General features: G+C 38.0%; 1 protein-coding gene across 1 annotated transcript; it reads right to left on the reverse strand.

Annotated features, from left to right (window-relative positions):
* Nucleotides 1–450: 450 nt before the first annotated feature.
* SNAP23 (synaptosome associated protein 23) lies at nt 451–21,513 on the reverse strand. Its single transcript, XM_062575924.1, has 8 exons — nt 21,422–21,513; nt 12,117–12,221; nt 11,500–11,541; nt 9,785–9,833; nt 9,227–9,344; nt 5,674–5,826; nt 4,978–5,122; nt 451–3,146 (listed from the first exon to the last, which is right to left on the reverse strand). Exons 2-8 carry the CDS (start codon nt 12,171–12,173, stop codon nt 3,081–3,083), a joined length of 630 nt encoding a protein of 209 aa, XP_062431908.1. The 5' UTR covers nt 12,174–12,221; nt 21,422–21,513; the 3' UTR covers nt 451–3,080.
* Nucleotides 21,514–22,544: the final 1,031 nt, after the last annotated feature.

Below are 22,544 nucleotides of genomic sequence, written 5' to 3' on the forward strand. Positions count from 1 at the left end.
CAAATTGCTTTGTAAATGAAACTGCATTAAAATCACTACACTTCACCTGCTGCTACATATCCTGTTATCAATACTTGACTGGAAAGTTCAAGTGACTTTGCTTAGTTCTTTTTCCTTTATCATCCTGAAGTGTAATGCCATGTTTTATAGTCTTTGAAAGAGATGAATACATTTGATAGCCTGAAATTAAGTGATGGTGTTGATTATGTAAGGGTGAAAACCAGAATATTAAAAAATAAAATAAAATAAAAAAGGAGGGGGGGAAATGGAGAAAGATCAGAAGATTCCTTCCTCCCAGCCCCATCCCTTCATTTGTTGTCACCAGGATTTCTCAAGATAAAAATAGAAAGAAAACTTCCTACTTGCATAGCAGCAAATAGTTCTGCCAAGTTTTTCAAGGACAGGAAACCAAACAAAGAATTTTAACTAAGAAAACAGTTCTAAATCAGATTCAATTATAAAAGTCTGTATTTTGTTGTGCACAATATATAAACACAATCAAAAGCAGAAACTGTAAACCTTCATTATTAATAGCATTCAAAAATATACTTAAAGATGCACAAGTGTTGATTCTGTCCAGGAGATGGGGAATTTAAGCATCTATTCTACAGACAACAGTAAGACAATCCAAAAAGCAGACTCTGTTGTTCTGGAACATTAAGGTGCCAACTCCCTCAAGAGTTCAGCTCTTGCTGCATCAAAAATAGTATATATAAAAATCTATATTCAGCTGATACACAAGCTTAGAGTCACAAATTGAGTTGTTCATTGCAATATTAAGATTCTGTATATCAGTCATAGTATTCTTTTAACCGATGCATTAATTTGTGGTTATTGCTCAGAGAGGTCAAGAAAATAGACTTGTAGTAGCACAGAGAAATACATTAAGTGTTTCAAGAAGCTAAAGAGCAGGTCTGCATTGTTCTAGGCAAAATAAGGTAACTGCTTTACTCCTCCATTTCAGGAGACAATCACAATTAAATACATATGCTTTGCTATCATAGTCAGCAGCATTCTTTCAATTAACCTGAAGTTTATAAAGAAAGAAAAAAATTGCACTCAAATCTCCTATGCTTTGTCATACAAGAGATTTCCAGAAGTTTATTATGCAATGTTGTTACAAATGCTTTCTGCTATTTCTTTTTTTAGCATATATGCTTCATTACTAACAAGGATAGATAACCCACTTTTTATATTTGTTAGTTTTCAAACAACTACTGGGAGACAAATAGAAGCCAGGAGGTGTTTCCAGTCCCCTAAAATTGACTTCATTTATCTTTTTCACAACACAGACAGTCTACCACTGGCCTACTTACTACATGCAGCAGTTCCATTCTTTGGTCAGGATTTTTTTTTTTTTTAATCTAAATCTCAAGTTGTCCTGGAAGTGAATTGAGAATGTACTAGTTACACTGACTGTAATACTACTGAGAAGAAAATACAATAATGCTTTACATTGTTTTCTTCTGACATTTCAGCAAATTAGTCTCATCTCACTAGCCACAGGATTTTCTGCTATAGGATGCTTGTAGACTGTCCTTAAAACCTGCATGCTATTTGTTTTAGTTATTCCCCCAATCAGTTTGGTTTGGAGATTTTTCTTCCATTTTTTTCTTCCATTTTCCACTACTACAGGTTAAACCAAAGTATCATTTTCACCTTCAGTACAGGCATAATACATAGCTAAATCCACCCATCGATATGGATCACTTGTGCTTTAAATAAAGCAAAAAACAAGAAAATCCTGGGAATAAATCTGGTTGTTTATATTAAAAAAATGCTTTTCATAGGAAGAAAGCTTCATCTAAACCCACCTAGTCAGACTCTTCTATTCTGCAAAAGAATAGAACATTTTAGTTGCAGGCAACTTTAATTTGGAATATTTCCAATTGCCAGTCCCAAATCTGCAATAATAAACCAGTCGGCAATCTATTTTAAACTAGTTTATTTAGAACTAGCACATAGTTCTCCCTGAAGAGGTAATGCTTCCTTCAGATCTGTGACAAGAAAAAGTTTCAACTGTAATAAGCTTCTCCTACATTTTCAGTAGGTTTAAGAAGCTCTCCACAAAGTTACTGCTGAGAAGAAACTCTGCACCAGGTCTCAGTCACTGTATCAGTACTATTTTAATATTGCACTAGAGAAAGGCATAAGCTGAATTCCAAAAAAACCTGACCAAGATAGAATCTGATTTGGGATGTGAGAAAGCTGCATGCTTTTCTACTAGTTATGTTGCATCAGATTAATACTTAGATGGGTGTAAAATTTTTCATTGAATAAATACTTTCTAGGGAAGTGATATATTTTCTTCTACTCAAGATGTGCATGGTGTTTAGATTGTTATATACACACAACACAAATTACAACACAGCATAATTTCCTTATCACGGCCTCTAAATCTATGTCACTTTGAAGAAATGGAAACCTGTATACTCCTCCAATTAACTTTACATTAAAGTTTGTGTTTAGGAAGTGTTTTAAAGCCCTCAACCCAGAAGTAGTAAATAGTGGGCCATAACATCTTAAAATTTTGTGGTACACTAACTCAACCTCAAATCACTCGTATGTGGTTTGGATTGTAAAACTATGGTTAGCCAACTAGAGATAAGTCAGACAATACTCACCAAATCCCTATTTTAGTGAAGACACTCAACTTATGAGGTATTTTAAACTGTGTAAAGTGCCCTCTCCAACTTTCAACAACCAAATTCAGGTTAACCTGCTTATTCTGCTTGAGTAAGGGACTATATTTTGCAGGCAGGAAAATAGGCTTGGGAGGGGCAATAAAACAAGCATGAACATTCTCAAAGCTACGCCACTTTTAGCCCTGAGCAGTCTGAAGAAAGTGAAGGCAGATGAGGAGGAAGAATTTATGGTGGCTGCTTTTTTTGGAATCAAGGCCAAGTCTACACGAAGCAATATCAAAAAAAAAAAAAAAAAAAAAGAGAAAGAATCCCCATAGAAAGGGAACAGCTTCATGTTTCCCAGCCCCTCTTATTTCAGAAGAGAAGAGTTTCACAGATCCGTAAATATCATAGTTTGCAGCTGGAGACAGTGTCACTGAATAATGACAGCAGGCTTTAATTGTCAATGAGTTTCTTGGCTCTGATGTTGGCTTGCTCAATGCGATCCTTGTTTGTATCTGCCTAAAAAAAACAAAACACCCACATAAATTCATAAGTCATTGGCAGATTAGATGTAAAGCTATTGGAAAATTCAAACCAACTGGGATCTCTTGAATCTCAGGGTATTAGCATTGTGATAGATGGTAGGAAACCAAGTTTTAAGCTGGAAGTTTTTTTTTTTTTTTTTTTTTTTTTTTTAAGCCAAAGGCTGGCATTTTTGGCAGAAACAATCAGAAGAAATAATTGTAGTCTTTTGCTGACCTTCAAAACATACAATAACTTGCTGAAGCAAGTCAGGATGAACATTAACAGAGCAAGGAGATAAACATTCCCCCAAAATACTTCTCCCTCTCTCCAAGTATTTAAACATCTTAAGAACCTCTATAACACAGCTTCAATACTATGGATCAAAAAGTAATAATCACAACCTAAAGTGGTCTAAGAGGCTAAAGTTAGTTATTCTGCATACTGCAAACACCTAGATTTCCTCCCCTGTCCCCCAATATACTAGCATCATAGTAGTATGGTATCTGTACGGACCACAGTTCTTTTTTAAAATTGTTTACTGTTACTACAGCACCAAAACCCAGCCACTGCATTTAGCTGAGCAAGCGTCAAGACAGAGTTTTATAGAAAGATATAAGGAACTTAATAATTCCCTATCAGTACTTATTCTTGACTGCTGACTAGAAATAGCCTCTGCCCTCCCCACAATGAGCCAAGCTCATGAGAAGCTCCACCCATCCCAGCTATTAGCCTAGTTAAGATGGGGAAAATCTAACACTCTCATAGTGAAGTGGGCTGGGAAGAAGCTAAGGCCCTTTCTTCCTGCTCTCCCCTTCCAGTACAAGGCCTTTCAAGTTCACAGCTAAGGGGAAAGGCTGAGGAGAAGCAAGAATCTACTATTGAAAATGAGAGGTATGCGTTAAACATTCTGGCAAGTAAGTGATCTAGCTAGCAGATCTTCTAAGGAAGAGCCAGTACCATAAACCACCCAACAAGTCTATGTTTGCCCAGTGAATTGTATTATTAAAAACAAAACCAAAAAACCCCAAAAACACACACACACACAGAAAGAACCTACTCTACTCTAAAGTAAAGGTTAGTATTGCTCTTTATCATTTCTTTGTATGATGCTATCCTTTGGAAGTTTTCCTCTCAACATCTTGATTCAGTTCCCACACTGTTCTCTAGATTAAAAAAATATAATTTGAAAATCCTTATAGCCATACCCCAACCCCATAATTACTAGACAATATAAAGGTTGACATAGGCATGATCAGTATCCACATCAGACTAGCTAATCTTGCTCTGTATATTTAGAAACAATCTTTTCTTGCTTCTAACCTTACTAGGTTTTTGCAGTAACATCTTTAATTTCCCATTTTGTCTTCATTTCACAAGTTTATAGCAATTGGTGTCTACTTTTGTTTTTTTTTTTTTTTTTAAGTATAAAACACAATTTAAAGCTTTTACTTCCTTTCTTGATAAGGATGTCTTTGAAAAAATCTTGTATTTAAGAGGAGTTTTTTTTTTTTTTTTTAATAAAAAAGAATAAGACTAACTTCCTCACAGGTTACCCACCAGAAAGAAAACCCCTCAAATCAGATTAGTTGCTTTCAGAGTAAGTAGTAACCTGTGCTGTATTTTGAGGATTTCTAACACTCAAACATTTGAGTTTTCAGCTACATACAGTGACTTGAGCAACAGATATGTTGGTGTTTGGGTAACTTAGAGGCATGATCTTAGTGCATACTTATTGCACATGCAGACAGACAAGACAGTAAGCTGTTCCTTATCACTTAAAAGCGACATCTATATTCAAGGCAGTAGGAACACCTTTGACCCTTACCTTTACATTTATCCGGTCTATTTGTTTATTCTGGGCATCAATCTCATTGCCCATATCCAAAGCCATATTTTTCAAATTCCCAAGAATGTTTCCTACTTGAGTAAGATTTTCATCCATTTCATCTTCTCTGGCATCATTTGTTATCCTATTCAAATATTAAAAAAAGCTTTCATAAATTCATAAAAAATTTGCTTTTCCCTATCTTAAGTTTACCTTAATAGAAAGTTTTCAGTGTAGTTACCTGACACACATGGTATTCAAGCCAAGCTATTTCCCCTTGCTTGGAATAGAGGTTTTTACAAGGGAAAAGCCCACCAAAACAGACTAAGCCATGTGCTGTTACCAAACAGCCTTAGAATTAAGTAACAGCTACCAGAGAAAGCTTAAGACATGAGTTTGTCTCAAGTATACTTGTACAACAGTAGAAGTGCGAGGCTTTAATAGTCACCTATTACTGAGCACTAAGCTCTAGACCTCTTATCCAGAAAGATACTAACTGACAATACCATCACTGTGAGAAAAATGAAAGTGCACAGGAACTAATCTCTAAGGAGTATTAGATCCTTGGAGGTTCTCAGTATATTTTGAAAAGTTTACTATTTTAAAAAGTTTACAGGTGAAATACATATCAAAAATATCTGACAATCAGTAGCTTAGGATAACTGCATTTAGAAGTGAGAAAAAGAAGAAACAAACCGTGTAATATATCCACCACTCGGTCTTCCAGAAGTCTGAGGCTGTTGATGATTCGCACTTCTTGGCTGCATGGATACCACGTGATCTGCCGAGTTCTCCGTCCCATCTCCCCAGGTTGATTTGTATGCCCTGCTAGACTCAAAGTTCTTCGTCCTACTCGATAAAAATTAAAAGCCTGAGGTGCTACATCTGAAAAATGGCTTCTTGACTGAAGTCCTGCATTAATCTATGATCAGATTTTCAGAAACACATCTTGTGCCCTAAAGAGATAAGATTCTATATAATTAAAGTTTCTTGTATCAGGATAGCACAAACATAACTGAGTTACTCTGGAGGCAGTTAGTTAATCTGATCTCAGTGCTAATACAAGCCCAAGAATTTCCTGAAATAACATACCTCACAAGAAAAGAAGCTTATGACAGCATCAGGAGAGCTTACATTGTCATAAAATAAAGCTGCATTTACAACAGGAGCAAAGATAGGTTTAGATACTTCTCAGGGAAGGAAAGCAGATGAGAAATCTCCCCCAAATAAAAGTACCTGCACTACAGAAGATCATCATTAATCCAAATCTTTAGTGCTTTTGAGCATCTTCCTCAGATACCTGAGGATACTAAGTTTCTGATATTTTTCCACTATTTTCTTAACAAGAAAGGCTTAGTTATAAAGAATCAAAAAAAAAAAAAAAAAAAAAACCCACCCCCCCCCCCCAAAAAAAAAAAAACCCAAAAAAACCAACCCACACACAGTATCAAAATAAACCTGGGAAACATTTATGAAATGACATGTCTAAATATGCCTGCTGTTTAAATACCCCTTTCACTTTGCAGTTCAACAGTAATAACTCAGAGTGATAAGCCAACTGGCCGTAACACTTTTACCCTACAATTCAGGGGACAAAACTAACTAACCTTAAGACTCACATAACTACAAAAAGCATGAAAGGGAAGAAAAAGAAGAAAATATACAAGCAGTTTCACATTTTAAAGTGTGAAGTAAATTGCACTGAAGAAATATTCCCCTCTCCTTCCTCTGACACATAATCCAAGTAGGAAACTACTACTTTTCCTAGGATCCGACCTATGAAATATAATCTAGGTTGAACACATCCAAGGGAAGAAGAGTTGGTTCTCAAGTCATAACTGAACTACTACAGATGGTAACACTCTGAGGAAACATGAATTAGTTCTGGCAACTTTTGGATGCACAGCCTTTAAGACTCCTTTAGATTTGCTGCAACTAGACTAAGTACATTTTAATCCACCCTACTAACGCTGCAGCAGGGGAGCTCTGCATGCTTGGATGAGGAAAGCTGCAGGTACCAGAGGTAACAGTGAGAAATTTATTGAACAACAACAGTGACCTGAAAACTATTTTCATATCTGAAGTAGATAACTAGAAACAGCAATTGTTGCTCAAGCTAAGCAGTGAAGAACAAAGTTTCTCAAAATCTGATTTTAAAAGCTGTATTTCAAGTTATTGTACATTCATTTCCCACCCCCCCCCCCAGTTTAGTTTCCCTAGGAGTAGGGCTTTCAATTTGTACAATCTGACAAACCAGCATGGGCTCAGGCAACTGGTCAAGATTCCCACAGCTTATATAGTCTATAGAAGCAGGCATTGTCTATTCACATCACTGTTACAACATATCACAGTCGCAAGGAGTCCTGCATGCAGACATCATGCACATGCAACATATACTCAACAGAAGCATCACTTTAGACAGCTGGTTACATGTACATGCTGCACTAATAAAACTGACCTTCTGCTAAAATCCGCTTTCATCGGTTAAGCGAATACAGCTTCTTATCTTAGTCTTCATTTTTAGAAAGCAAACAGCAGTGTTAGGAGAGAATGGAGAAGAAAGAACAGTAAAGACCAGCAAACAGGCAAACTGTTGTTAGTACACAGATACTAGAGTACTGCCTATGCCTTGTGTTTTTACAACAACGTTTTCAAAAATAACCTCAATAAGCTGGGGGGGGGGAAATGAGAAAGAGCAGTATTTAATTCATCATATGTTCCAAACTGAGCTTACAAAAATGAAAAGCTTATGAAAAATGAAAATCTTTGGAGATAACCAGTTGGCAAATAATGAGACATTGACAAAACCTGTCATACCAGATGATTAAAATTATATATATATATATATTTGATAATAGCTGCCTATAGCAATATTACATGTTTATATATGTGTAATACATATGTAAAAGAAATGTTCATAGCTTCTTTATTGCTCCTCTACTTCTCTAATAGATATTCTATATACCATTGCCTGTTTTGGTACACAACTCATTTTGCCTTTTACTGCAATCAGTGTATTTGGGGTGCACCACAAGAGCTCAAATTCAGAGCTTGCTCAGTGCCAGTAAGCTGCTTGACTGAGTGTGTTACTCCACTGAAGTTTTTGACTGTCTAAAAATGCTCAAAGTTTACCAAGTTCACCAAGTTTATCTGCTAAAGCTAATACAAAACAGTGAGCACAGCTACCCAAAGCTCAAGATAGCTATCTGCCATTTCAAGACATTAAAACTTTTAAGATTCTGTCTTAGGATAGATATGAATGTGGCTTCTAAGTAATCTCCTTAATAATATCCTACTAAATAAGCAGACTTAGCTCCCTCCAAAGTATTTTTACTAAAATTTCAGATCCCTTTCTCATGAGGAAAAGAGAACCTTTATTCAGCTGAGAGGTAAAAAGGCTATTCACTTCAGTGGTTACACTCTTAAGTTCTCTTCTTTACATAAAGGACTATGATCACATTTCATTCACATAAGTCAACTTCATACTTTTGATGCAGAGAGATAAAGCAAGGAACTATTTTTTAAAACAGAATTCTAATTTCTGATCAGTTTAGTTTACAGTGTTTAGAACTAGAAACCAAGTACCATACAACAGATATTAGTCTTAAATGACTTGGATATGGTGACCATATTACTGATTAGATTAAGATACTGTGAAGCAAGTCTACAAGAATGTGTGTAGCCACTAATGAAAATAAAACTTTAAGACCAGAACCTGTTGTCCTACTCTCTTCCTCCCTAAGCATGAACATTTTTTTTTAATGCCTAGAGAACCCATTTTTCTTACCTTCTCCAAAATGCAAGTTTTCTTGCATGACTCTGAATAGAACAGCATTACCAACTTTTCAGCAAGTTGGCAGAGAAATACTTTTGGGAAGAGATGATTTTCCAAGTCAGCTCTCTAACAAACAGCCATTTACATATGGCTATTTGCAGTCCAATTCTAAGCACTAATACTGTTCTAACTATAAAAACTAAGGGGATTAGAGTGCAGCTCTGCAAGATATTATACAGCAGCTATACTTACAGTGTAAGGGGTACAATACATAGAAACGCAAGTAAGCTTTAACTACTCACATATAATCTAAAAAAGGTGTACCTCTACAGGTACAATTGACTTTGAGAGATTCAGCTTTTTATTTAATTCTTTTATTGCAGTCCATCTCCTAGTTGATTAGTTATTGGTAACATGCCAGAATTTTATTGGTAACATGCCAGAATTTTATGCTCAAGTATCAAGTTAACCAACCTGTTACAAGGACAGACACAGAGCCCACAACATTTGTTGAGCTCTGTCAGTGTCTTCTCAGCTTCTCTCATGTCCTTGTTTATTTGGTCCATGCCTTCTTCTATGCGATTTAGTTGTTCTAGAGGAGAGACAAGCAACCTAAGTAAACACAGATGTTACAGGGGAGAAGACATAGCACTCCTTTCAAACAGGAACTTGCAAGCTTTAGCTTTATACTAATGCCTTTGTTCCTCTGCCTTTGGGAATTCTTTGTAGAAAAAAAGAGTAAGTGGTTAAATTTTGTTTATCATACTAAAAGCATCTTCCCTGTCCTTAAAGGAGCACTTCTGTTGCTGTTTTTAGAATAAATACTGTAACCAAGAATTTCTTTCAGTAAGTCCTCTTATAAACACTATAAAAGGAATAGGAAAACCCAATTAGTGCATCCCATTTTTACACAAACAATGTGTCTTTTATAAATCTTTAGTTTCAGCAACAACCTGTCAGTGACAACCCTTTCTGTTATATTCATAAAACTGATTTTTAAAATTAGGAGGGGAGAGACAAGCAACAACTCACCTCCCTGTTCATCCAGCATGGTGATAGTCTTGATGCCTACATCCTGGGACTGTAGAAATAAATTTATTTGCAGATATAAAAGTGTTTTTGATACAGCAGTGCTAACGTAGATTTCCACAGTAAATTTGGTAAGTCAGTCAATTTTGTAATAAACTATTGTGCTAATAATAGCTTCTGTACTAAGTGTACATTAGCTTCAAATTATATCTTGTATAAGGCTAATAATGTAAAAAAAACATTAGTGATAGTACAGCCAATAAAATCATTGCAACAAAATTTATTGTAATACTCAGACTGAACTCTGCCAAGGCTAAGCTAAAAAAGTAGAACTTTGCGATCTCATTTGGAAAACGTGCATTTAGAAATTGGCACTTAGTTCATTTTTTGTCCCTATTCCTTTTGTTGGGGACAACAAGGCCGCTAGTTCTGGAAGTCATAGTAGTAAAAAAGGCAGAATAAAGCCTATGAACCCATTCTTGGGAACTCAGAAGGGTTCAGAAAGATTAGGCCATCACTTGTTTTAGAACCAGGCAAAACAAAATTGGAGTTCGAATTTTATCAAACTATAGTTATTTGCTGGCTTGAAGTCTTGAACTGGCATGAAAGCTGCATCCATGTTTTACTGTAAATTTGCAACATAGAACTTCCTATGCTAGGAATTATTTTAGCTTAAGAATCATCAAAATGTGACACCATTAAAATGAGCTTGGCTTATTACATGTATTAAATATTGTTAACATTCATGTTTGAGAGATATTCATCAGGTTACACCAATTTAAACACCTCACTAAGAACAGCATCATCTTCAGTTCCACAAGAATACGCTACAATATACAATGAGTATCAGTTCTAAAGCAGTGCTGAGCTAATACTTAGAAGTCCTTATTTTTCAGATTAGTTTTTACTGTTCTTACACAAGGAACTGTCAAGTCTTTGCTGCCAAAAGCCTTGAAAGACATAAATATTTATTCTCTGGATTCTCTTGTCTATGCCACACTCAAGTACTAGCAAAACTGTCTTGCTGAACCAGTCAAGTTTTGCTACCTCAATTGCGGCTAGTTATGAGCCATTTTATTTTACTTTGTACCACCAGCTTACTTCTAATACTGTAATTTTCAAAAACAGAGTAAGCTTTCAACTGTTTTTACAGTTCAGCATGCACATGTAACAATGTAGAGGAACAGAGTAAACCTGAAATAGATTTTGTTTGTTTCAAGTCATGTACAAGGGAGTTCAGAGTTTCATCATCATACTTAACTACTTTAAAATTGCAACTGATGAACAGACGGTAAGAAGATACATGTAGAACTAATTTTGTTTAGAAGCAAAAGCAGATTTCTAAACCCTATCCTCCCTCAAAGCAGCACATTTTCATACTTTACAGGCAAAGTGAGCTTGAAGACAGATTGAAGCTGCTAAGAACCAAATAATACAGCAATCAGAGGTAAGTTTTTCACCTAAAAAATAAAACAGGCAGAGTACTGAATCTTCTCTGATCTGACTTTAAATAATGTGAAAAACATAATGTTTAAGTCATTCCAACTCTACTATTGATCCAAACCAGCAGCTTCAAATCATGAAGTGTCTCCCTCAAAAAAGCATCAGTTTGGAAAAAGCACTGAAGGCCACTCTGCAAGAATCAACATGGAGTTAACATGCAGCTGCTTATACTTCAAATGCGTAAATCCCCAAAGAATTCAAAAGCTTTTCCTTACCTCAATGGCCAAGCCAAGAATCCTCCTTGTGCTTTCCAAGGACTAAGGAAAGAACAATTTAAAAAACAGCATCAACAGCGCATATCAACACTTGATAAGTCTTCTTTACTAGTTCACATCAACGATGCACTAGCACACAAAGGTTCATCAGCCTGTCAATATGTAATACGCAGCTATCTGACTGTCATAAAAACAGCAATATTGGAATTTTTTTCAGTAGCTAGTAGCCCTTGTTTCTCAATACTTACTAATACCTTGCTTATTCCATGGGAAATTCATTATAAGGAAAAGATATTCAAAGGTACGTAGTTAAAGATTTAGAGGCATCAAGTATCAATATGAATTAGGAGAGTGTAGGCACCCAGTCTGCATTGCCTCTAATCATGACTATGCGATCAGCAGTCAGAGTTAAGTAGGTGGCTTTAACATTCAGAAGCTAAAATCCATTCTCACTTTCAGGAATAGTCTTGTCTCCACTATTCACCAGGTAAGAGAGAGGCTTGGAACATTCAGGTATCTTCTTGCTGAATCATCATCCTCGAGTGTCTTTATAATAAAGATATTATGCTCTTGACAGATAATTATTCTGATCCCAGATGGCTTCCTAAAATATTTACCTCATCAGTGACCTGGTTGGCTCTAAGCTGAATTTCTTCAGGTGATAATTCAGCCATGATGAAGAACTCACTTGCAAATAACCAAAGTTAAAGAGAACCTTCCTCCTGTAATTGAGATACCAGTTAATCCTCAGAATTATTTAAAGTGTTTATATGATAAAAGGCAGTTTTGACTTATACTAAGTATTTTGAGCTGAAATTAGAAGACATTTCAAAGAATGAAAGCATACATAGTACAACACTTGTTTAGAACTAGAAGGCACTAAAAGAATTATTCAGCTGGTATGACTGAGGTGCTCATTGAAATGAAGAAAGAATCAGCATGCAAAATTGTTTCCTTTCTAATGCCTTCCTAAACATTTCTGGAAATTTCTAGCTATTGTTCATTTCCTGATTTTTGCCTTATGCTAACAAATCTTAAAACAGAATGCCTCTCTGTTTTGGAAAAATATTAGTCTATCTAGTAATCCAGCAAGAAATTTATTTTTAGATGCATTTCAGTTACTAGCATAAGCTTTCCTCCCCTTTGAGAGATTTTGACCAACAATTAAAAGAAAGGGAAACACACTCACAAGTTAAGCACCACCTAAGATGATCTACTGGCGCTCTTATGAATAACTGTTCTTATGGCTGGATAGCAAATCCATTAGATGCAAAAACAGCTTTAAAAAGTTACAGCTGGTACGTCTACAGTCCCTGGAAAGCTCTTCAAATTCATCTTTCTCATAGTAAAGATAAGGTCAAGACTATTTGTAACTGAAGTCCGAACATACAATTTAACATCTGCTATAAGCAGGAGATATGCTGTGACCTGGGAAGACAATAGGAAAAAGCAAGCCAGTAAGTGTATACTTATCAGAACCATGTTTTCAGAACTAAGAATCTGTATTTTTGTCAGAGGAATGCCAATAAAGCTGGCACTGAGAACTGGAAAACAAAATTAGAACTCTCAGGCAATGCAAGAATTTCATGAGATGGCACATAAGGTGAGCAATAGAAGGATTTTTTTTTTGTGTGTGTGTAATGAAAGTATTTTTGAGAAGATATCCCATTAGCTTCAGATTATTGAATTATTAAGCCTTGCTCTTTCACACCAGTAGCCTCCAACTACATTCAGATGACTCATGATGGAATAGATAATACCTACTCCAAATGTCCTGCTTCGATAACAACACTGAGTTCCACTCCCCCCCAAAAAATATTATTTTTAGACATTAGAGAGCATTAGTAACTGCTCCTAGGTGAAGTACAAATGATTTATCCAGATATTAGCTAAGAAACTGATTCTGTTCACAGCACTTTGCAGGAACTGTGAGTTTGAGGGGGAAATCAAGATACCTAATACCTTACAGCTGAAGTATTCCAGATTTTAGAATACTCCTGCAGCCTGATCTTCAGCACTTAACATAGCTACTTAGAAAAAAGGCCCTCTAAGATATGGGCTTAGACTGAAGAGCTATCAACACAGATTAGTTTTTTCCATTATTGAAATAGCACAGGCATTTTCACATACAGCCTTGAAGAGTTCAGTTTGCATTAGTCCAATCTGACCATTTATTCAGTGCTTTATCTTCCCATTCACACATCTTCCTTTCAAGAAGCTAAGTTAGGGCAACTCTGCCTCAAATTTGAATTTGGGATGCCTTTTAAGATTGCCTGTACTACTAAAGGCCAAGAAGGTCAGAGGAGGCAGAAAGAGACTGTAGAACTTGTTTTCATTGTTCTCTTTCTGTAGTTTGTGTGTTACATCAAGATGATTCTTCGAGTGGAATGTTTCAAGTTAGATTTGTTTTTTCTCTTAATTTTGTTTAAATTTATTCACAAGCAGGATGAAGTTTCAATTTTATAGCAGCATTAACCAAACAATTCTACTCTCTAGGTTGCTGTCATTGTTGCAGACTGGGTAAGCCCTTCTCTACTTCTGGAGCCGCAGTTATGTACATGTTGCCTCCTGGACAGCAAAAGGAATATCATATCCCCACTCTGTCAATACGTTAACTTCCTAAGAATCTCATTATTACTGCAGAACAGGCAAGAAATAGAGCTTGACTGAATTCCCAGAATAACTGATATTACTAAGGCATTCCCAGAATGACCTGAAGTTTTCTTTTTCAGCAGCCCTGATGTCCTGCTTCCATCTGCAGCTGTGGGTTTAGATTATTCTGCAGTTTACATGACAGCATGTAATATCTCCTAAATTCACTCTGTGCTTGAGAATAAATATGCTATGCAAGAATGTCACGTTCAAATCTGATGGCAATGAATTGTATCGATGAAGAGATGCAGCAACTTAATACCTACTTCATGTGCTATTCATTGTCAAACTATTCCTCCCCAATTTTGTCCTATTCATCCTAGTTCACTAAAGGAACTGGCAATTCATTATTTGAAAAACAAGTTACTAACACTAAAACCAGAAAGTGTCAGAAGCTGCATCTGACACGAGACAATAGCTTGAAAACATCAGCGCTTGTAACTGAATCTAGCAGCTTTAACAGCTGACAAACAAGCTCTGCTTTCCCCTAGCATGTTTACAGCTTCCTAAATAACTCTAGTCCTGCCAGAAAGCAAGCGGTTCTATGAAAACCTACAGTATTCTTCCCACTTTCCTACTGAACATTTTCAGGGACAAATCAACCTAATACTGAAGAAATCTAGTTTCAAGCCACAAAGGAGAAAACCTTTCTGCATAGCAGGCACTCATGATACAGAGCAAAACAGTCTCAATCAAGTTGCTTCTAGAATTCCTCAAAGCAGAGGTATACACGTGGTTATCTTTGGATGCTTGTGTGTGGACACCTGTAGCATTTTGCCTCTTGTAAGATGAAAACATCATAACCTACAGTGACAGTTCACTGACTCACTTTACAATTGCTAGGTTAACCAGCCTGTGGGGAAGGAAGCTAAATAAAGTTCATCAGAACCTTCTTGCTAAGAAACATGTTCTGACAGTTTCTCATCATGAGTAAGAGTAAAAAGCTACTTGTCAGTCCTTTCTGATGAATTCTCAAGCTCTTATATCAATGAAAACAGGTAGAACCTATGTTCTTCTGGAGTCTGCAGCAAGCTTTGCCATGTACACTATATCAGTCATCACCATTATAGTGATTTAAAATGAGAAAAGCATTTCTTAAGTCTAGCTTAAGAAAGTATGCTTTTTAAGTTGGTTTGATTACATCTGTTTAAAGCTTAATTGCCAAAAATTAGATATTAAAGGACTCCAAAAAGGCTGCAATTTCTTATTTCCCCAATGTATTTGTACGACTGAGTTGGCCAGCCATGCTAGAGCCATGAACTAGAACAGAAAGAGATGTCTCATAACACATTCTCATTAATTCAGCAGTTTGTAATATGTAAAAAAGTGTGCAACAACTGTGGGGGAACAAAGTATTCCCCCAAAAAATGCATGTTTGGTAGCCACATGTCTAAGTAGACTAGTCAGAACATAGCAGGTGCCTTTACTGCAAGATAAATTGTAAAGACAATATAAAAACACCTAAGATGAGGCCTTCTGGGTAGAAAGAATAGGTCAGCTATTCCAACAGAGCACTATATACTTGCATAGAGGAAGAAGTACTAATTCCTCAATCTTTCTGTCTAGCTGTCAGTAAGCTCTCACTGAAGTCTCCAGCTCTTAGAGTTCCCGGTATAAGACAAAATAATTTTGTAACTATGGCATTAAGATTCCTCAATAAAGGCAAAATACTCAAGGAGAATGTAACTGGTATTATGGAAGTGCCTCTTGGCATATATTTTTATCGGTATATAAAATTTGCTAATTTAGACATTGACTTTAATAATACCAGTGCACAACACCTATTTCCTTCGCTTTCCTTGCCTACACCCTTTTAAAGTCTTAGCCACAAAGTAATCAAGGGGAAAAAGTCTACAAAGACACTTTCCTACTATATTATTTTAGATTATTTTCCTCTCAAAACTGGAGTGGTAGACTTTAAACATGAAACTAGACCAGCTTCACAAAGATCCAGATATCCATCTTCAGTCTACCTAAACACAAATTAGAACTTCTTAAAGGAAGGATGTAAAGTCAGCTGAAAGTGTATTTACATTTTGCTACCAGAATACAAGCACCAATGCTAAACACATTTCAGTGCAACTCCCCTCCACATCTTGATAGGAAAAACAATAATCTACTGACTATGCAGAGCTAGGATTGCTAGGAAATTACTTCTTGCAGTAAAGCATCTCATGTTTTCTTCCTCTAACTTTTCTGGAAGAGAAGTATTATCAGCCTGGTTATCACTGTCCTATAAAAAAGGATTCATCTAGAAACAAGATGCACAAGGAAATAAACCCGAGGCCTGAAAATCATAAACATCTGCCTTCTTTGACATGTTTTATTTTGGAGATTGGAGGGGATAAAGTTCTCAAAGAAATCCCAATTCTGACCATAAGCTTCAGAAAAGATGTTATCTTTTGACTTCTACATTTGCCTCAAATTACGCAAAGTCATCCTATAAGTTTACAACTGTGAAACATACCAAAATTAGGATGACATTAGGGTTCAAGTCATATAGAGATGGACTAGAGTTAAATTACTTCTATCCCTTAGGACAAGAGGATCAATGAGATAAGGGAAAGAACTTCAGGTCTATGCAGACTTTTTTCCTTTAACTACATTCTGCTTTGGAAACCGGACATCCTGAAGGGTCTGTCACAACACTTCATGATAAAAATGTAATCATGAAGTTTGCAACAAGCTGGATTGTTTTGAAAGTAAGCATTTTACAAGTGTTCACACTCTGAACACTTTTCTCCCTCACTGATAACAGCTTGTTTTGTTTCAGGACAAGCACCTAAACTGGAAAAAACATGACAAGCTTTTAAGTAGCCTGGTCTAAAACAGTATGCAGATCTTCCTACAAACCTATCGATTTGATTGTTGCTAATAAGACTTCACTTAACTATGCATTCAATCTCTACTACTTGATTCCAAACCTCAAATTAAGTATTTCCTGCAGGTCTGAACAAAAACCATTAGGAAACATGGTGAAATTCTGAATTAAGAACATTTTTTGAAAGTCATACATTTTTTTTTTAACTAAAGTAAAATCCAAGCATCCATGTAAAAAAATCTAAGTATGATTAACTATTCCATTCTCCCAAACTATCAATGTTACTCTTAAACTCAGTCTAGATTTTCACAAACACAAAAAGTTGTCATAACATGCTTGTAGCACGTGTGCATGCATGTGCACACGCATGCATGCAATTTGCATTCCCTGCTTCTAAGGGCAGAAGTTATCCAAAATGCTAATTCTTCTGATCTATAATGAATTACTTGATAAAAGTAGCTGCTGTCATGAAGAAAATCCATTGCACATATTTAATCAGTCCTGCCCCAACCCCAGCTACTGACCTGAGATCTACATCTGCTTAACTACAGCTTTCATATGGCTCTTCACACAAGAGCAAATTCAGTGTACCTACAACCACCTATTGCTTGCACATATTAAGTCTCCAAGCTTTGTTATTTGCTTCTGATCAGAAAGTTAGACTTTGTATGAGTTTAACTAACAGCAGTTCTTTGGTTGAGGATCCCTGATAGTAGGTACATTAAAGCTTTGAAAAAAGCATTAAGCATTTGAATTGACAAAGCCTGGAGATGAAAGAATTGTTCTATGTAGCTGTTAGCAACGTAGTCACCTTTGCTATCTGTTGTCCCAGAGCACACAATTTTACGCGCAATCTTTATCTATGCTGCTGCTCCAAGATAGTGCTCTGCACCACTAAGGCTTTTTTCTTACTTGCATTTTCTTTTTCATTAAAAATTAAACATTTAAATTTAAGTCAACTATTTAAAACAACACTCAAAAGTCTCCAACTGAAGCAGACCACAGGTATAAATGTAGGAAAGTTTGAAAAACCATTATGATACTGAAATTGCATATCCCTTTCAGGCTTTTTCAATCCAAATATTTTTCTCAGACTTGGGGGAACCCCCCCCCCCACATACACACACAAAAACACACCACTCTTCCAAGGTAATGAAAGCTATTGTAGGCAATTTATGTACTGTATAAATATACTTTTCTCCAGTCCTAGCACTAAAGTAATTCCAAAATGCTTATCAACTCTAGAAAAAATGTTTACTTCCTTGCTTTAAGATAGTCAGCACCTATTCAGATTGTGCTGTCCAAAGCACTCAATGCCCTTAAGAATTTTCTGTCTTAGATATCTTTGCGAATTTAAACCAACTGCTGGGTGCCAGAAGACAGAAAAAAAAGTTCAACTGAGACTACACAATCCACATCCAGAAAGGACATTAGGATACCTACTGTAGACAAACATCATTTTATATTGGCATTCAGGGTAGGTAGGAACTTGTTTTTTTTTTTTTTTTTTTTTTTTTTAAAAAAAAAAAACATTGTTATACCTAGACATTTTGTGCATTTCTTCCATCTCTCCAAATGAGGAGATTTTTGAAAAAATCTCATTTTGAAAGGAAGCAAGTGTTTCAAAAGTGGTAAGTTTTCCTCAACTAGGCAGGTCTCTCTGCACTAGATCAATATACCATTCTGATGACTTGAGTTAAACAAATTCAGCAAGATTCTTAGTCTTGCGTCTCTGATCGACGTGCAGCAGTTTTGTGACGGGTGTCTCACATCTGTTAAAGGCTGTTTGTCAGAGGCACATTTGCTAGATATCACAAATTCCTTGTCAACTGGTAGTGCACCTTATTTGAACCTAAACAATCAGGAACTCTAAAATATTCTTTCATCCTTCCACTTGCACTGCTAGTCCTCAGCTAGAAATCCTAGCTGAAGCTCATCCTTTTTCAGTTAAAAATATTAGGTTAAGATCAGTAACGAAGAATAATCTGTACCTTGGTGCCTATTTCATAAATGCATATCAAGCAAGGTATTCCCAGTTTTCTTAGGAGTAGCAAGTAAAGCTAGTAGTGTGGTGTAATACTTCTGGCAGTGCAAGACAACAGCTGTGAGCTGAAAGTGAGCAGTAGGTCATCTTTTTAACACTGAACCATAAGGTTTATTAAATTTGCCTTCTAGAATAATTTCTCTCTCAGAAAAGCTATTCCTAAGTTGTGAATGAAAGCCAGTCAACTCCTACAAAGTGCTCCAGCAAGACTTGATGCTTAAGTCTCCACATTTCTTTCTTCCTCAAAATCCAGTCAGTTTTTGTCAGTCAGGAACTAAACATGGCAGAGTTAATCAGTAAACTTTTAGACATACAGTCCAAGTTATTCATTTTTGAAAAGTCATGATTAAGCAAAATCTAATTCTATTTACGGATACCATATTTGACTACCTCCTCACTTCAGATAATTCCTGTACTGTAGACTTAAAAAAAAAAAATCTATTAGTAAATATACCAAAGTAGTATCCTTGAAAACGTACAATACGTAGCTCACTAGATCTTTCTACTGATATTTAAAACATGACTGAGGAATTTAGCCTGTCTCCTTATAGGCAATTGCATTATAAAGAAAGTACATGCAAGATGACACAATTCAGATGTCAGCAGCAGAATGAAAGCCAGGATCTCATGATCTGTAATTTTAGCCATCAGTGAACTGGTACAGCCTCAGATCACAGGTGCTCTCTGTTCCTTCACCTGCAAATTGAGCTGTTGCCTTCCTCAAAAGGAGAAAGAATTAACAGAATTATTTTTAGAAAATCTGAAAATAAATTATGAAAATTCTGTGTTCTTGTACAGATTAAAACTAGACAGTTTACCAAGCAGGTTACTTAGTAGTGGTTTTGTTTTGTACTTTTGAATTGTTTGCATCACCAATGCAGGAGATCCTTTAAAAAAAAAAACAAAAACAAAAAACCCTTTCCTTAATCAAACAGATAATCCTACTTATTTTCAGCAGCTGAAATTCAGCCCTGAAAATACAGGCTGGTACAAGGTATCAGCACCAGAGCGTACTCCTCCAGGCTATTATGTCTACAAAATAAATGAATAAAGCATCTGTGACACTGGGGGAAACAGCCAGAACTCAAGAACAAGACACTACTCTAAATGCTTCCTGCCTTCTCTTATCAGCTTCCTGAACACACTGCACAGAGGAGATAGCTGAAAGAATAGGCGCTAGTAACGCCACCTCCTCAGTGCAATGTGTTTTGTTCTATACTCGTCCCAACAATCAATTTTTGTTGCTGGAAAAGCCTCGTGATACCTCCCCCAATTCAGTTATTAGCCAACAGGAGTTAACAAGCTACCTTAGATCAACACAGAGACAGCAACAGCTGCTATTTCTTCTGCCGAAAGAAACAAGTTGTGCAAAACACAAAATAGTAAGCTACTTTAAAACCTTGCAGAACAGTGGTGTTAAAGCATACAGACTGATTACCAGCTGCCAGTAAGGAATTCATCACTCAAATCAAAGAATCATGTAGTTGACATCTGGGAAAGTTTTTCCTTTGCCCCCTAAATGCCTTCCTGTATAGCTGCTCTATGGGTAGCAAAGTTTTTTTTTTTTCCTCTTTTTTAAATGAAAGAAGAAGTAAAAGAAAACCCAGCTGCTTAATTCTGAATTCTAAATGTTCTTTGCCCTTTTTAAAAGATAGAAAAAGGGAAGATAAATAGCTAGGGAAGTCATATAAAGAAGTATAGTTTCCAAAGCTGCTCTAACTCATTTGCCTCAGTTTAGGAATCATGAGCTCTGTTACAACATTGTGTTAAACAGTAATTGCACTCTGCCTGAGAGAAGTCTTCAAAATAGAAATGAAAAATAAAACTGACTATGCTTTATCAGTTTCCTGGTAGTGGTAAGGGCTCCAAGATCTACAGTTAAGCAAAACAGAGAAAATCAGGTTACTTCTAATGCTTATTGCTTGTACTTATCAGAATAGCATTTTACCAGATAGTGTCCAAAGGCAGAAAACCGTAACAAGAGCTTAAGAACAACAGTAACAGGAGGGACTTCTCTTGTCCCGTACGAGGAGATCAGTTCAGTCAAGCACAGAAAAAACGCCCGAGAGCCGCCCAGAGCCTCCCCCTCGCAGCGCCGGACCCGGACCCCACGAGCCTTTCGACCCGGCGAGGCAAGGGCGCAGCCCAAGGCCCGGCGACAGCAGGGCCCCTCCCGGGCAGCCGCGACCTGCCACACGCGGCGGACCCGGCGGCGCGGCCCGCCCGGCGCCGAGCGGCTCCCGCGGGGCCCACGCCGCCGGCCGCCCCCGCGCCAGCGCCCCCCCCGCGCCGCCGGCCTGTCCCACACAGGCGTTGCGCGGCCGCCCACGGCGGCGGCGAGACGGAAGCGCACCGCGGCCGCCCACCGCGGCGGCGAGCCGGCCGCGGCCGCTGTCCACACACACCTTACCCGCCGCCGCCGCGCCCCAGCCGTTACCGCCGCGCGCCCCGTAACCGCCGCCGCCCTCACGCCAGGCCGCGCGCCGCCCCTTTAACGGCCCGGGGCCCGCCCGGGCGCGCTGCGGAGCGCCCCCCGCCCCCCAGCGCGTCACGGCCCCGCCCCCCGGAAGGGGAAGCCGGCGCCGCCCGGCGGAGGCGGCACCGCGCAGCACACTCGACATGGCGGGAAAGAGGAGCCGCCCCCCGCGGGGCGGCCGGCACCTCGTGCGTGACGTCACCCCACGCGCGCGCCCGCGCGGGCCGGGTGCACCCAACATGGCGTCCCGGGAGGGCTGCCGCGCATGCGCCAAGCCGCCGTTGCTGCGCGTCGCTGTGTGCCGGCGGCTGCTGGCGTGTTGTTGCGCGGTCTGGTTTCGCTGACTGCAGCCATGGTGAATCGTAGCATGTGTCAGTGGCTCCACTGGCATCAATGAGATTTTTCTGAGGGTAAGGGACCCGCCGTTCTGAGGAAGGACATTAACACCTCTTGTGTAGCTGGAGAGGGGACAGAGGCCCCTAGAAAGGGGAAGTTATGGTTTAGAATTAAGGGTCTCGTACTCTCTAGTTGAACCAAGTTGTCTTTCTGTATGTCTTTCACTCCTTAACTATAAATAATTTGTTCTCTGTACCTGCTATAATGCTGTTAACCCAGGACATCAGGAGTTCTCAATGGCAGCAAGCCTCAGAGCAGGTTACACAGCTCTTCTAACACTAGCGAAGATGGATGAAACCATGATGGATGAGACCTCTTTGGATGAAACCTCTGTGATCTCAGAACTGGCCCTTGTTTTGCTTCTCAGAGGGTCCAGATCCCCCTTTGGCTTATGCTTCTTGAAAGGTCCTACTGGATTAAGGTTTACCGCATGTTATGCACTCCAGTCGCAAGCACAGTCATTTGTTCTTGAGCCTTTCAAACTGTTCCTGAAGCTGATTTGTCCAGCTAAGTTGTCCCATACTGGTCCTAGCACAATTTCTGTGTCTTCTTGCTTCTGGTATGCGTGATTTTCAGCAGCAGTTTTTCAGAGCAGTAGCATACAGCACTACACATGTTTATTGCGCTATGCTGACTGATGATAACAACGATTACGA

The sequence above is a fragment of the Rhea pennata genome, chromosome 5, assembly GCF_028389875.1.
Source record: "Rhea pennata isolate bPtePen1 chromosome 5, bPtePen1.pri, whole genome shotgun sequence".
NCBI classification, from domain to species: domain Eukaryota; kingdom Metazoa; phylum Chordata; class Aves; order Rheiformes; family Rheidae; genus Rhea; species Rhea pennata.

Excerpts from the sequence above, each read along its gene's own strand:
- SNAP23 (XM_062575924.1), bottom strand. The coding sequence starts at position 12,173 with ATGGCTGAATTATCACCTGAAGAAATTCAGCTTAGAGCCAACCAGGTC. Across the intron at positions 9,834-11,499 it reads TTCTTGGCTTGGCCATTGAG|TCCCAGGATGTAGGCATCAA; the intron begins GTAAGGAAAAGC and ends TTATTTCTACAG. Across the intron at positions 5,827-9,226 it reads TGTGTCTGTCCTTGTAACAG|GACGAAGAACTTTGAGTCTA; the intron begins GTTGGTTAACTT and ends TTTATCGAGTAG.